The sequence below is a fragment of the Cygnus olor genome, chromosome 1 (assembly GCF_009769625.2).
Source record: "Cygnus olor isolate bCygOlo1 chromosome 1, bCygOlo1.pri.v2, whole genome shotgun sequence".
NCBI lineage: Eukaryota > Metazoa > Chordata > Aves > Anseriformes > Anatidae > Cygnus > Cygnus olor.
This window is the reverse complement of record NC_049169.1, coordinates 67429466-67446163: the sequence shown is the minus strand read 5'-3', so window position 1 is coordinate 67446163 and position 16698 is coordinate 67429466. Positions and strand designations below refer to the sequence as shown.

The window sequence follows — 16698 nt, the reverse complement described above, 5'->3', positions numbered from 1 at the left end:
CTGGGTTTTTTATCTTCTTTGACTAGAAGCAGTGACAAACGGGAAAAAATCTTTGGGCTGCCTGTGCAGTAATTCAATAGGAAAGAAAATTAATTTAGCCAGGATTTTCCCAGAGCAAGTCACATGTAAAAGGAACAAAACACATACTGTCCACTGAAAGATATGGCCTGAAAAATCTTTGTTATGTGGTCATCTGTAACATGGAATATATAGCCAAGATACAACACACAAAATGTACTCTGCTAGGTAGCCAAGTCCAAGATTATTCACAAAAGCTTTTTACATGAAACCATTTTCTTTCTCTATACAGCAGAGTAAATTAATATAAACTCTACTACATAGATAAAAAAAAGAATGAAGACTTCAGGACCCTCCCAGACCCGGGAGGCAAAACAAATACAGAGAGTCTGGAGAATCCTCCACAGTTCTCCCAGGTTGACAGGGCTTAGGCCTTACATGGCACCTGAAATACAGCATCCTGGGCCTGATTAACTAACCATCTTATCTGTTGACACAGAAAATCTGTTCCGAGCCATATGAAAGATTTGCAAAGCATCTTCATGTCCTGCCCATGCCTAGTTGCCTCAGACCTGAATCACCCTTTAGGTTCTTGACACAAACCTTTGTAATAGATGACTGCACTTCTCATTTACCCAATCCAGCAAAGCTCATAATAAGACAAAGGTTGAGGCTCATAGCTAAGGTCCAAAGTGAAAATAGGAGAAGACTTGATACTCCTAATGAGCAGCGAGACTGCTTTTTTGAAGGTATCCTATTCACAAGCATCTCGAACATCACCCATGCACACAAGCTGCAACTAATGTCATAATGTGTTTGTTGTTGTCTGAATGTTTTGGAATTAACATCAATCTGGTCTTACCTGGCCATTTGTAGATGTTTTCTCCTGAGTACAACAAGAGTCACCAGCAGCAGTCCAATCAGAAGGATACTTAGGATGGCTAATACAGAGATTACCACTATGTTGGGATTCATCTCGGTGACTGTACATACAAACAAGAGCTCTTGGTTATTCAGGTCAGAAGAGCTAACAGTTCCCCACCTCTACCCCTGTATGTTGATAGTGTTATTTTTATGTACTGTTCAGCCTGGAGTTTTCCAAAGAGAAAAATCTACCACTATAGATAAATGGAGGTTTTGACTAGTTATTGATCTTACTAAATTTCTGTGAGGAAATGACTTCACTGTGGCATTTTGTTAAACTTTGGCATGTCCTGATACATATATATATAGATATGTATATATTCCTTTTAACTGACATTCTTAACACAAGATAAAAGGCAGAAGGAAATACAAAATACATATATTCTTCATCATCTATGTCTCCAAAGCACATTTCAATTCTGAAGATGTTCTTCAGTAATAATCAATATCTTCTCAGATCCAAAGGCCAAGGCTTCATTAATATACTGGGTTGAAATTAATTGAATGACATTGGCAAATAAATTTTAACAGTATATTCTGTTTTAATTAAGATCTTGAATCAACTCTCAATAACAAAACCTTGATTTATTTTTGTTCAATACAGTTGTACTAGCATGAGACCAGATACCCTATTCTGCTCATTACATAAGAAGAAAACCTGCCTGCTTTACTTGCTCAGAATAACTTTACATCAGCGGTTGCCTAAAGAACCATTTTTTAGACTACAAATCATGGAGATGGAGTAGTGTATGATGTATAGGACCCAGTGACTAAAGCTATGTGACTCCCTAACTAAGCAGGGATGACACTGATCATTCTGAATGGGAGACTAAAGAAAAGTCCAGTGCTCAGGGCAGTTTAACACTGATTTTCTTTCTTCACTGAGCTAGACTTCATTATATGCCCAGGAAGCCTGCATCAGGAGCTATCTCTTCAGGGTTTGACTGCTCAGGATAACCTATTCTCCCTTCTCCTTCTCTCTCACCGTCTCCAATTCCTCACTGAAAGCAGGAAGTGATTTTTCTCCCTAGCAGCTCATCAATATGATTTTCCTCATTTCATTTGGGCTTGGCTGAGGAGACATTTTTCTCCATAAATGTCATCAGGCAGTACCTTGATGTTCAGCCTCAAAACCACAAACCAGGTCCCTAACTTCTAAAATCCAGTGGAGAACTGAGCCACTAGTTTGTAACTTTGCAAGTCAAACCCCAAACAGTTTTTTTAATAAAAACTTTTTGAAGTTGCTTCCCCATCCACATCTGGCAGTCCTTCCATGACACAATCAGTGGTGCCAGCATTACTGAGAGCAGCTTTAGAAAGCAAGGAGAAACAGATGTTGCCGCTGAAGGAAGAAGAAGAAAGCAGAAAAGTGCTGCTTACCCATGGTAGAAACCGCAATGAAAGTGGGGACACTGGGGCTATTGTGGCTGAAGGTGGTCACACTGCAGTTGTAAGAGGTGGCAGGGGTAAGGCTGGAAATGGTCACTACGTGTGAAGAGACAGTGACAGGTTCCTACAGACATGCGGAAAAATACACAGTAGTTTGTCTCTCTCATAAATGCAAGAGCACAATCACTGCTCCCCTCTCCACCCACTTATTTGACCTGGTAAAGTTAGGTTTGGTGAAAAAGGCAGAGATTCAAAACCTAGACAAGGTAACTGGGGCCTTGAAAATAGGCAGGTAATCTGGCAGAAGAGGGGAGAGAAACAGGGGTGAAAACAGCAGTGGGAACACCCCAGAGCACCCCAGGGAGCCCCAGAGCCCCTTGGGGAGGGCAGAAGGGTGCCTCGTAGGGGGTTGGTCAGTTACACGTGTGGTGGGGTCAGGTGCTGCATCCCCCAGGACATCCCCAGAGGTCAGCAGTTCTCCTAGGGTCAGCAGGAAGCTCATGAGCTCTGGTTACTAAAACACATTAGGAGGAAAATAGTTATTTTTATTCAAAGTGCAGCTAAGGTAGTCACAATCTCTACACCCTTGTATAAACAGGTCACATCTGTGTCAGAGGCTGTTCCTCTGGGTGCGAAGAGCAGAGCTGTGAGCCTTCTGAGTGGCCAAACCAAAAAAAAAAAAAAAAAAAAAAAAAAAAAAAAAAAAAAAAAAAATTAGAGAAAAGCCTTTGGGTAATAACCATGATCAGATATTCCACACTTGTTTTTTGAGCCAGCAGAAATTCTTTACATAATATCTTTATATAATGTTTTAATTACTACATCCATGGTTTTATAAATACTGATCTGGCAAAACAAAACAAATACCACACATGCATCGATTTAAAGATACATGTCCTTATGGTCCTCAAAAGCTTTTCTGTACTCTCCAGCAGGGCCAGGGGTGGGTTGCAGATGCAACAACAGGGATGCTGAGCCAGTGGTTTAGAAAGGCAACAAGGAGAAGTTTCACAAATGAACTCACTCCAGATACAGAGTGCAAGATACTGCAGTAAGCCCTGAGCACTGGATTTTTTCAGTGTCCTGTTGTCAGCCATGGGCTCCTTCTAGACTAGCAAGGCTTCCTGTTGCAGTGCAATTCTGAGTTATATTACACAGATGATACGTACATGAGTGTAAGGGAGGAGAGCTTTATTCCCTGAGCTGAAGGGAAGGAACATAGTTTGGAAATTGGTCTTGATATGACTTTTTTTTTTTCTATTTTCCCCTCTGGAAAAAATTTAAATTAATCAACCAAAAGATGTTCAAACGTGAAAAGCTGATGCTTTTCATTTTGCTGATTTAAAAATAGAGGAAAGGTACAAAAATATTCATGTAATTAGCATGGAAAATCATAAATAAAGATTTTTCATCAGTCTAATGAGAAAACACCAATTTTTTAAGGTTCTAAAAGGAGCCCTTCCCCCTTTTACATTGAGGCAGAAAAGAGAGTGATGAATCTAATGATAAGTGAGCTGATAATCTCTGTGCATTTCCCCTTCACTGCCAGATGTTCACGTCAACAAATAAGAAACCCACTGAAGTTCCTGCCAAATGGAGCAGTCTTTTCCTCATGTTCTTAAAACATAACTGTTCAGCAATAAAGCTGCAAATCCTGTGGTACCTCCCTTGCCCAATCACATCGTTATTTTGAATCTCTGCTAAGTATGTAATGACTTCCTGATCTTTCTTTGTTCACAATGAAAAAGCAGGAATCTAGATGTGGAATCCAAACTATCCAAAAGATTAAAGTGCATTTAAATATTTTCTCTTTTAGTCAGTACCTTTCTTGATATAAATAAAATATTAAATAATTCACAGACTGGTCTTCTATTGGGTTAAAAAGCATGTGTGGCTCTTTCAGAATAATCACTGGCCTGAGTGGGTATTTTTCACTTTTTCCCCATTTCGTGTGAACCCAAATGAGAGAATGATGTTTCATGGCATGTAATCACAGTGATTCACCAGGCCATCAGCTAAACCACAAAGTAATCCTCAAATGTTGCACAACATTGACGTGCAACAAATCAAAACTACTACTGCTACTCCTTTTCACAGAACAACTTTATCAATGTTTACGTGACCTCAGAGCACAGGTACCTTAATGGTCAGAGGAAAAAGAGGTTCATTTGTAAAGCAGAGAATGTGAGCCTAGAAGGAAATACCCTAGAAGACAAAACACCCAAGAAGCAGCAATATTTGCAACATTTGCAATGCTTGCAACATAAAGGAAATCTGAATAGCAGTTAAGGTCCTACTGAACTTCACTTAACTGGCCTCAATACCAAGGAAAAGTAAACCAGAAATAACTAGATACTGCATAAAAGACCTCAGACCCATGGTATTTAAATGTGTATTTTTCCCATTGCTAATCAAGTTATCTGACCATTTTCTCCTTCCTGCCTATTGATGTTCCCTTAATTTTGTGTCCTCTTATGTTTTGCAGAGTATATTAGAGTTCATCTCATGACTAACCAAAGATTGAGACTCTGCTGGATGTCTTGGATGCACATAGATTTTGTTGAACCAGCAGTAATCTCATCAGCAAGACAGAAGCCAATCTTAATATTGCAAAAGAACCCACAAATTTAGCATTTGGAATGCTTTAGTAGCTCAGCTCTGAAGAGTTTAATTGTTGACCACCTTACCACATCTGGTTGAAAGACCAAACCTGTGGACTGACCATAAAATTTCATTGGGCTTTATAAGACGGACGCTAAGCAGCAGACAATAAACCTGAAAGATGCAAGGTCCAGTCACGCTTTCAGAAATGAAGAGCAAAAAGCAAAGAGGTGCTCACATACCTGGACTTTTGTTTCCTGAACAGATCCAGCCTGCTGGCAGTAGACTTCAAAGAAATCAGCCACTCCTTCTTCCACCCACAGCAGAGTCACGGAGGTCTGAGTCTTGTTGACAGCAAAAAGTGATTTTGGAGGGGCTGGTTCTAGTTAAGGGAAAAATTCCTTTTATTAAGCTTATCTCTAAGTCTCTATACCACCAAGAAGAAGCAGCATCAAACAAAAATAAATGCAATGCCTGCTGCCCTTCTATCTTTTGTTTCTTTCAGATAGTCTGCCAGCATAAACCCCTGCCTCACACGATGATAAGTGACCAATGTAAAATGGGAAGACGATGAAGTGTTTTTCTTCTCTATTTAAACTGTTCTCTATTTGGACAGTTGGATAATTACTTCACTTCCCTTTTGCGCCGAGTCTTTGCTTGAGAACAATCAGCATATTCTATTAATAGGAAAATGTTAACAGAAACTTTTTGAGAAGACAGCTGTCCACCTGTTAGCAACACACTTGGCCTAAGAAAGTTTTACATTGCAAGGCCTGAACCAGGAGATGATAATGAAACAGCCTCCCACAAGTGAACTCTGTCTAGGTTCACTTAGTTGTAGGAGAGGAAATAGTCATTTGGCAGTTTAAAAACATCTTGTAGTCTTTTTTTTTTTTTTTTTAAATCTTATTTCCAGGTTAATATTTAAGGGCCATTGGATCTGCACTTTTTTCAGTTAGCTGCAGAATAAGTTTTCTCTTCTCACTGAATGCACAGGCTCAGATTTCAGAGGTCTTTAATTTATTGCTTTGGTATTTATTGCTGTTAATTGCTGTTGTGGAGTGTGACCTGGCAATAGGCAAACATATACAAGGGATTGGGTTTTCTATGTGGCAAGGAGATGATCTGTGTGAAAGGAGGGCTATCGCCATCCCCAGCACAACAGACTGAAGATTGTAAACTGCTGGGTGGCATGGTAATCATAGAATCATTGAATGGTTTGGGTTGGAAAGACCACCTTAAAGACCACCAAGTTCCACCCCACCCCTGCCACCGGCAGGGACACCTCCCACTTGATCAGGTTTGCTAAGACCCCATCCAGCCTGGCCTTGAACACTTCCAGGGATTGGACATCCACAACTTCTCTGGGCAACTTGTTCCAGTGCCTCACCAGCCTCCAAGTGAAGCATTTCTTCCTAATATTTAACCTAAATCTACCCTCTGTTATTTTAAAAGCATTACCCCTTGTTCCTATCACTACATTCCCTGATGAAATGTACAAGAGCACAGAAGTGCACTGCAAACACTGCCCACTGAAGCTATTATTTCCTCAGCCATCTGCTGTGTATCCAAGGCCTCATTTTGCCATTCTTTAGGCTTTACTACACTTATCCTCCAGCATGGGCAGCAGGGAGGAACAAAGTGACTAAAAAATGAAGGCTGCTTTAGAAACGGGTGGAAAAAGAACAGCACGGGGAGGAAAAAGATAAAATGTCATAAAGGAAAAACTCTACTTAAGACATGAAGTCCTGGAAAGGCTCTGGGGATAGAAGCCCTCCTCGAGGGCCCTCTTTTTTGTCCCCCAGCACCACGGAGGCTCTGGCAGCAGAGGCCACACTGACCTCCAGTGGAGGACGCCCCCCACTGCATCGCCTGCCGGGATCGCGGCAGGGTACTGAGAGCACGGGAAAGCGGGAGAGGAAAGCTTGAGGAACGGAGAAGCCTGCAGCTCAGGCATCTTTTTTTTTTTTTTTTTTTTTTTTTTTTGTGTGTGTGTGTGTGTGTGTGTGTGTGTGTGTGTTTCATCCCGACGACTTCACACAATAACTACTGTCAATCTTCAAGACTCAGGCATGCCGGGCTCCTATGGTTTGCCATCAGAGAGTACAAAGTTTAGGATTCACATTTCCAAGCTCTTCTCTAGGGCTATGAGATTTACTAATCTACTGCTGTTTGATGAAAGTTGTCAGTCTCCAACAATGACCCAATTCCAGGATCCTGACACACTATGTACAACAACATTTCACTCTTATCTCTTCCCTTCACTAATAATTTGTTATTCTTATTCCATGTGGTGCTGTCACAGGAGCCTGATTTTCTACCAAAGAAGATTTTCTACCAAAAAACAAAACAAAACAAAACAACAACAAAAAAACCTGGCACAGGACTTGCTGAAGTGGTTATAGATATTTTGGAGAGTATCTGCTCCTCAAATAATCAGATCAGTGTTCTAAGGTTGGAAGCTGCCAAGATTATATTGGCAATAGCAAAAGAGTTGAGAAGAGCAGGGTAGGGACTGAGCCACACTCATGTGGCTACTTCTGTATCATGAGGACTGCAGTGTAGATATTGTTCCAGAAGGACATAAGAAAGTATCCCTCTCCTATAACTACACCCATATATCTGCTCCTGGATTCAGAAATACATTCCATCCCCCACTCCAGGTAAAAATGGTCTCAATTAAAACATGAGCTTTACATTTGGACATCATCCCAAGCAAATCCTCCTTCTGCCTCCAGCAAATGGCTTGATTTTTCTTCAGGTGGAAAGTTGCCAGAATGAAGCAAACATCATGGAGGGAAGAACATTTGGCAGGAGTGCTTAAGTGACTGCCAAATGCTGAGTCGTCTATCACTTAGAATCAGTTCCCACTACTGCTAATTACAACTCTCATTGCTCTCCCTCAGAAACAGAGAGAAAGAAAACCTCTGGTAAAATATCCTTGCTATTGTCTATTCAAAATGTAAAAAGGATAAAGGGGGGAAAAAAACAAAAACCACACACACAGAAGTCTAGAAGTGATTTATCAAAACTGAGTTCTTTCCACCTTCTTGTTGTTAATGAAATAGCAAGAGCAAAATAACCATAACAGTTCAATAAGAGTCTGCCTGAACTTGCTAGTTGCTGTTTTCCCTGTTCATAAATAAAATAAATAAATAAAGGAATACACAGCTAGGCTCCAGGGTGTGCAACATTAGTAATAAATGGCATTTATGGACCTGTCTGAAAGATAAAGCTAGCTGATATTTTGAAATACTCCTCATAAAAATATCTGGATAATGGTAGTGGGGGGATATACTTATCTCCCATTGGGAATGAACACACTCACATAACTGTGCACAGACACAGCCATGGGGGAAAACAGTGGACAGGACTTGCACAGGGAAGGGAAAATCCATGGAATTTGTTTACATCTTTCAAATATTCCCCTTGATGAAAAGATGTGGAAGGAATTCAGATTCTTGTGGTTGTACTATTTGTCCCAGCACTGTTTTATGGATCTGAGTAAAAGAGAGCTATGGAAAAAAATAAATTGACAATGATTACTCAAAGACCACAAATTCAATTAGAAATTATGGAAACCTTTAAAATCATTCCTTTCATTGTCACTCAGGAAAGGTTTACTACGTGTGTAGAGAAGATAATCCAGTTTGAAAATGGAGTTAATGCCTGTAAAAGCAGTAAAACATGCTTCAACATTTCACAGCTTTAGGCATCTAGGGCTCTACAAGTCTATGTGTGTGCAAAAATGAAGTAAAATCTCTCAGGTACAATGGTATACTGTCCAGTCTTCCTCAGAGGGAAAAGAATGTCTTTTTTGTTTGTTTGTTTCTTAGAGTAGGTTACACAATTTTCTCTTAGAAAGATGCTGGGTCCACAGCCATGAATTGTAATTAATCTATTTAGTAAAAAAAAATAATCTAATTGATTTATATTTAAAGATGCACATTGGTGTTGGAGAAGTCCAGGGAGAGGGGAAAGGAAAAGGGAAACCTGACAAGGAGGCAGAAAACAAACTGAGAAATAGGCTTACCAAAACCAAGAAATGTTCTTCTTTGTATTGAAAAGTTCAGCTGCGAATCTCAAGTCTCTGTTCCCAAAATCTGCGTGTGCTCAAACGTTAGGAAAATAAATATGGAGCAGAGTAGTTCTCCCAGAAAGGCACTGACTCCTACTTCCATTTAGAGTTAGATTCTGCTACTCTTGCTCTTTGTGAGTAATACTATTTTAGGAAGTAGGGTCACATACGGGAATGAGACAATCTTCACAGCAAGGTGAGGCAAAAATTACAGCTTTCCAAAAGAAATGCAGTCACAGGTACTTGACTCCGAAATGAGGAAGATGCTGAATTTGCTGACACAGTTACTTCTGGAGTTTAATGTGAGAAAGAGCCAGTTTACAACTTGCAAACAAGCATACATTTCTTACCCAATTTCACAAGCTGGGGCAGGGAAGTATTGCTGCCTCTTTCAGTACAAGCAGTCACTGAAACATTGTAAATGTCCCCTGGAGGCAAGCTCAACACTGCAGTCATCACACTGCGTGTTACCTACAATAATTATAGACACCAATTGTTAAATACAACCCAAACCAGACATCATTCTTCTAAAATTAATCTGGTCACTTAATGCACGATAAAGGAAGTTCTGCGCAAATCATCAGATTTCTTCTGCATACTTTAGATTTGTTACATGACCCAGTTCCCACTGACACCAACAACAGAAAGCCATAATGCTTAGAAGAATACCACGATGCAGAGAGAAAACAATCTTAGACTGTATTTTCTACATGACCAGTGAAAATTAAATGAATAAATAAAATCTCTCTCACATATCTGAGAATACACTTGCATCTAGATTTTTCGAGTTCTGCAGAATCTTACCAAACCATTGAGTTGAGTCTGTTGCGATGTTAAAGGAATTTAAACTCCTAAGAAGAGTACACAAGATACTTATAGGCAAGCCTGTATATATCCTAAGGACCTGCAAATTAAATTTGTCTGGGCAAGTCTAACACCTATCTGGAGACCCACTGACTTGACAGTAGAACCCAGGGCCTGATGACAGATGGGGTAAGATAGGCCATACTGAGCACTGACCTGAGTCACCCACAAATTTGAAACCAGATATGATCCAAGACTGAGCTAAAGTTCAAATATGTGAATAATGTGAATACCTTCTTCTTATTGTAGGTGTGAGTAAGCTACCAATTTCTCCAAGGCCATGGAGAAAGATGCAGAACCCAGACACTGCAACAGACTGTCTTCAGAGGATGTGTAGTGTAACTACAAAGGGTACATTCATGATCTCATGCTGGTCACTTAACTTTCAGTCTGAAGTTTTCAGATCCAGGAGGGATGGACAGTTCTAAATGAATACTAACAGAGCTATCCACATTATTTTAGTAACTTATATAAGAACTAACCAATTTCTCCAGAGTCTTCAGAAATATACAAACAGGAAGAAGTCATAATCACCCGATTGTTATCTATAAATTTTAATAATTCTAGAAGAAAAAACAATCATAATAGCAACCTTAACTGTAATAAATAAGTAGCCTAAATAAATAAAGGAAACTATTTCTGAAAGTGACTAACAGAGCTTAGGAGAACAGGTACACCCTTAAGCCTGCAAGCATGATGCATCCATATTTACAAATATAAGCAGTACCATAAAAGTTAGCAAGGTACCATAAGTTATGTTGTTGTAGGAATTTCCTAAAGTGTACTTGCCGGGTTCTCTTCTCCTGAAGATAACAGAAAGACAAATATTCCTCAAGACAGTTTTGAAGTTTTATTGTAGACATCCTGTATTGTAAATATTCTCTATATTTAATCCTTTGTTTAAACTAAGGATTTCATGTTCAATATTCATTTTCATTTAATTTCATATTCAATGTTTATTTTATATTTATTTAATCTAAGAATTTTCTATTCAAATCTATTTTATCAGAAATTGTGGCACAGGAGTCAGATTTTTTTCTTGAAAGAATAATTATCTTACTGAGAACGTGACTTTTGGAAGGGAGGGGAGGGAAATCACAGCAAAATTGTTTAGAATTCAATTGTTAGAATACTTTATTTGTGGGGAAAAAATAAAATGTGGAGTTTTCTTCCTCATTTGAAACAAAGATCCAAATATTGGAAGTTTCTGCCGTTCTGAAATGTCATGTTTTTGAACAGTTCCACTAATCATGTAATTAGATTCATGGTGCAACAAGCTCCAGATGGGTGCACTCTTCCAGCCACTAGGAATCCAATGAATTCTACAGTGTTCCATCTAAACTCAAATAAAAATTGGTGATGAACTTGCACTTATGCTGAAAATTCACTTCCAGTTCAGCATCTGGTGAGTCCTTCAGCTGTAGAAGGGAAACCTTTCTTAGGAAAAGACCAAACACTTTTTCCACCTGTCTATGATTAAAAGTTCAATAACGGTGTTGAAGATGGTCACAGGCTGCATGAAGCTGTGCTGCTGTTACTATGCTCCTGCGCTGCAGCGCTCCACCAATATTTCAAACATATCTCACTATATGTCCAGGGGCTGCTCTTTTCCTTCAGTTCAAACATGCACCTCAGCACCCTGCTAAAGCGTGACTTCAATCCATAATTGGAAAACCCAGATTTCTTTTCCTAAGTGATTTTTAAATTGGCTGAAAGAGTTCAGAAGAACTTCATAACATCTGGCAAGTTTTCTAACAAGTGCATAAATTCTGGGTGAAATTCTCATCTCATCAGTTAGTGGAACTTGTATTCAAATAGAAAAAGGGAAGTTATAGCAATTGGTATGAATGAACTAAAAAAACCCTCAGCCAGTAGTGTAGTCTAGGTTATTAACTAGAAATTGAAAGGACTATCTGTTTTCTATAAAAACACTCTTCACGTTCTATTGTCTGCAGTTCAGAAGTTTAATAAGCCATTTCTAAATTCTAACCTAAATCATCAAAATTTGTGTAGGATCACAATAGAAGCATTTTGCCTACTGGCTATTTTGAGAACTTGAGTCTTTAGAAGTGCATGTTCACACTATGAAATAACTTCAACTGACCAGGCTTCTGTCAATCTTGCTCAAACTGTGTAATATGAAATTATCAACTGAGGAAAAACAAAACAAAACAAAACAGTAAGAGAACGACAGTTTTCCTAGTCACACTTACGCTCTTCTTGATTTTTTTCTTCCCCTCCGCAATGACCATCCAATGCAGCATCCTGGAATGAGAGAGGTCAGTACTGTCTCCTCCATAGGACCAAGTGACGTACAAAAGTTGGTTGTAATATTCTATCGAGGTAATCTCGGGTGCCACTGGTGCTGAAGGAGGAGGACAAATATATTACAGACAGGCTCTGGCACAACTGATTACCAAGTCCAATAATAAACTTCTGCCAAAGGATACTGTTGGGAAGAGAGCGTCACGAAGAGAGCAGAAACATATTAGTAAAGTCATCTGCATTTTATGCAGGCACCTGAGTAGTAACTGAAAGAACTGAAAAATAGCATTTTCCTTTAGGAACGTTTGGAACAGGAGTATATTTTTGTTTGCAGTCTTTCAGCTAAGAAAAAAAAAAAGCATGAAGCTAGTGACTGATACAAACCACTTTTTGATTTAACATCTGTAAATGGAATTCAAAGTCAAATTAAAAGCCTCAGATATTGCTTCACTGTGTTACAGCACTGAAAAACAGTGATATTCAATGAGAAATAAATAAGAATTGTCACACTGAATAATTTGGATAGTTTTTCCATGGGAAAAAAATAAATACCTCTTCACTGAATTTGCATCTTCCTAGGAGGAAATGTTCCAAACCTGCACTTCGCCAAAGAACATCTTTTTGCATGAAAAGTTTTGGCTCCCTTTGCTCCCAGTGTGAAAGTCCCACCACCAGAGAAGGCAGCAGTCAGCTGACAGCCATCTAAGCATTAAGTGTCTAGTCCACAGGCATTCGGCAACTTTTTGACTATGTCATTAGGTAGTAGGCAAAGTAGCTGTTGTGCCTCCTCTTCCTCTGTACGCCCCACCACAACCCTGTGAGCCTGTTCTAAGGCTTGGCTTATGGTGGGTCACTCCCTGAAACTGCAATCAGGCCAGCAAAATTTTGGTTCCCTGTGAAGCCAAAGGAGAAAGATAACCATACAACCTCCAGAGCTTTCCTGCTAAAGTAAGTATTTAACGGGAGGAAGAGAATTTCCCCCTGGAGATGCTTCTCTCTATTAATTGCAGAGACAGCCATTGCCCTGCTCTCTGGCAGAGCCCTGGGTGCCAGCAGCCACAGGAAGGCAGGATGGGCTGGGAGCAGGGGACTGATCGACGGGACCACAAGGTGTCACTGCTGCTTTCAAGAAGGCTTCTGACTTTTACACTGAGACAGTTGTCAGAGAACAGAGATTTACTGAAGTAGTTACTGAGAAAGGCAGAAAATGCAATGCATGAACAATTTAGAGCCATTTAGAAACGTTTAGTAAGACCCTCCTCTCAAATTCATTTTGAAAACGCCCTTTTATGGTGTTGAGAGGAAGCAGACATTTATTGTAAAATCTTTAAAGCAATATTTCTTTTAATTTCTACAGTTTCCAGACCATCCCTATCATGGATTGCGTATTCTTTACAATCTAAGGTCACTACCAGCAAGAATCTTATATATTACTACTAATTTCCTAACATACCTAGATATGGATGACATGCTTGCCCTCCCAAAGCTCACGTAGCTCAAAGTCTTAAATATTTAGCAACAGAACCTGCAGGGTATACGAAATGAGACTACTGGCCAGGACTGATGTGCTCAACTCCCTTGGCACCATTGTCCACTGGGAGCTGAGTGGCACAGAAAGACTGTAGGAAATTACAGCTCATTGCCTGTCTGGCAGAAGCGACAGCTGAAAGCATCCACTGGACTGAAAGAAAAGAGCTTCACAGTAAGGACAGATGCGGTTGTACTCAGCAACACTGACAGTCTGCCTGCCTTTCTTTCCATTTTTTTTGCTTCTCCAAAGCTAAAAGCATTCTCATAGTAAACAAAAATGTTGGTGGTCTAAAGTGCCCTTTCTTATGATTGCTTTAAATCCAGCTGTTTACAGCAGGTGGCATTAAAAACTCATTAGTCACCACAGCAACACCAGCAGTGCCACAGTTTCTCCTTGTGTTAATTCAACATCAGGCAACTGTTCCTGCAGGAGCCTGAGAGAGCAAATGCTGTTTCTGGCAAGTGTTTACTTACTAGCAGTCTGGGGCCCCCAGGCCTCCCTCCCCACTCTTCTGGAGACATCAAAACAGTTGGTGTGAGAGAGAGCTATACATCACCCAGTCTCTTCTAATACTCTTTATTCCAGGTACTGTGGTTCTGTAGGGCCCCTGCCTAGCTATAGGCTCCACGTGAGCAGTGGGATTCTGCGCTAGGGAAATGGTTTGTCTGCCCTGAGCTTGCTGCAAGGTGTGGTCCCAAACTCCCAGGTGATCCTTCTGCTGTGTTTTAAAAATCAGGCTTATGTTCCAGGTACAGAGGTTAGCTTCCCAGCAATACACAGAAGAACTGACAGATGGTGTACTGTCAAGAAGATCGCAAAACCTGCTATTTAGTATTTTAAAGTTTAGTTTTGGCCTTTTTTTTTTTTTCTTTTTTAAATTCTTGGCAACCTTCTCAGGCTGTGCAGAGGAGGTAGTGTTATTCAGAATGATGCAGAAAGGGACCAAGTGCTCCATAAAAACATCTGCTTGCCCCCGCTCTGGAAAGAAACAGGCTGAGGGTGATAAAGAACTTTGCAGTCTCCTCACAACTTGAAACAGTGTAAAAGTGCATCTACTGGGGATAAACATTTCAAATCTGCAGACATGAAAAATTGGCATGCCTCTGTCTGGCAAGTTAGCCTGACAGTAGTCCCAGGATAAAAATGAAGAGTATTCAACTAATAACGTAATCAGAGGGCAGGAGAGTATTTAATGCTCACATTCAATGGTGATTGTATTTTGATAAGTCCTTGTCATTTGATCAATCTGGATTTATTTATCAGGATTCTTCCCTTAAAATCTGGCTTACTGGTATTCAACATTTTCATCAATACTCTATAATTAAAAGCACAGCTGATGAACCACGCAAGTAGCACAGCGACTGGCAGAGGAGAGGATCTGGACAGGGCTGTGGTTTGAATTGTTGGCCCCTACACTGGGCCTGTTCAAACAAAATGTATTTGGGACTGCCAGGTGCAAAGTCAAATCTTTAGGAAAAAAGAATGCAGGCAGCACTTCTCAGATGGTATGTTCTGGAAAGTAGTTACTCTAGGAAGGATTTAGAAGGGACAAAATAGAAGCAAATCACACAGACCTCCAGTGTGAAGCCATAGAAAATGTAATCACTGAGATGCACAAACAGGAGAGCATTGAATAGAGAGCTGATTTTGCCTCTTTGGGAGCATTCAGCAGGCTGGTACTATAATTTTAGGTGCAGGTTTTCATGTACTTTGGTAAAGACAGTAAAAATTAGCAAGGCAGAGTTGGGGAAAAAAAAGCAGCATGAGAAAATATCTTACTGAGAGAGCACCTGAAGAGCTCAATGGATGCAATTTATCAACAGAAAAAAGAGTGAAGCTAAATTCAGTGCAAAGGTTTAAAAGAAAAAAAAAAAAAAAGATTTGTGGCTCTTCAGTTAATAAGTGAAAAGTGTAAAAAGAATCATAGACTAGATATTAAAAATAGGAAAATTCAGATAAGCAGCAAAAGATAAACCTTTGATAATAAGAGAAATTAAATACAACTTTCGAGGGGATTGGTGGCCTCTCCCCCTCTGGATATTTTCAATGTAAGACCAGATGATTTTTCTGAAAAGGGGTTTCGCTAATCACAAATGGATGATATTATCTGGTATCTTCATCCATTTCTGATTTTGTCTATGTCTGCAAGGTAAGAAACTGATACATTTTTCATCTGACAGCAGTAAAAGTCCTTTCCCCATACGGAGATACAAAATGATCCTGATGAATCCTTATATTTTAGAATAACCTTCATCTTCCTAAGTTTTGCTGCAGGTTTCTAAAGACATGACATAAAGTGTGAGGGCCCCGCTGGAACATTTCCACTCTAAAATGCTGAACCTGGTATCCAAATCATTTGGAAAAGACATTTCCCCCTACATACAGCAGCCAGCCATCTGGAAAATTACTTCCTTAGAGTGAAACAGAAAAGATGACTGATGCCAAAGGACAGTGCATGTCACTGAAGACTTGTCATAGGGCCCCAGTGGGTGCTGCGAGTTTCTGATAGACAGAGCAAGCACCAGGATTTGTCCCAGTATAGCTTAGGATCAGGTATTTCAGGATGGGAGGTTTCAGCTGACTTCAGGGGAGCTAGGACTCAACCAACACAGTGATCATTTTTCCTTCATGGTTCTGTCAGGCACAGGAACTATATTAATCATCAATACAAAGGGGTTGTATTCAGTTCCCTTCCCCAGTTACATCCTCTGAGACTTTTACCAAACAGAAAATCTGTGTCTAGGCTAGTATCTGTTTAGGAGGGAGTAGCTGGAAATCATAGCCTGATTTCCCTCATAATGTGATTTCTATAGCTGGAAAAGAAGAGTGAGTCATATTTATTTCCTCTCATAGCACATCTGAATTATTTACTGCTTTCAATCAGCTGTACTTCTGCAAGGTGAGCTACATGGTGGTAAAAGCAAAACGGTTCGATAGTGAGCCTTGACTTAAGCAGCCTGGATGCTAGAAACACTTGGCAATGAGCTTACAGGAGGTCTTGGATTAGCCAGAGAGGGAACAGCATTCA

General features: G+C 39.9%; 1 protein-coding gene across 4 annotated transcripts in view; it reads right to left on the bottom strand.

Annotated features, from left to right (window-relative positions):
- Positions 1-16698, bottom strand: part of PTPRO (protein tyrosine phosphatase receptor type O) — a 131271-nt gene that overhangs the window by 24550 nt on the left and 90023 nt on the right. For all 4 annotated transcript variants that reach the window (XM_040563116.1, XM_040563128.1, XM_040563095.1 and 1 more), the window contains 5 exons: positions 12088-12239; positions 9361-9481; positions 5175-5314; positions 2323-2455; positions 881-1001 (listed from right to left, as the gene is read on the bottom strand). In XM_040563116.1, coding sequence (XP_040419050.1) covers positions 881-1001; positions 2323-2455; positions 5175-5314; positions 9361-9481; positions 12088-12239 — 667 coding nt within the window. The remainder of the gene's footprint in view (positions 1-880; positions 1002-2322; positions 2456-5174; positions 5315-9360; positions 9482-12087; positions 12240-16698) is intronic.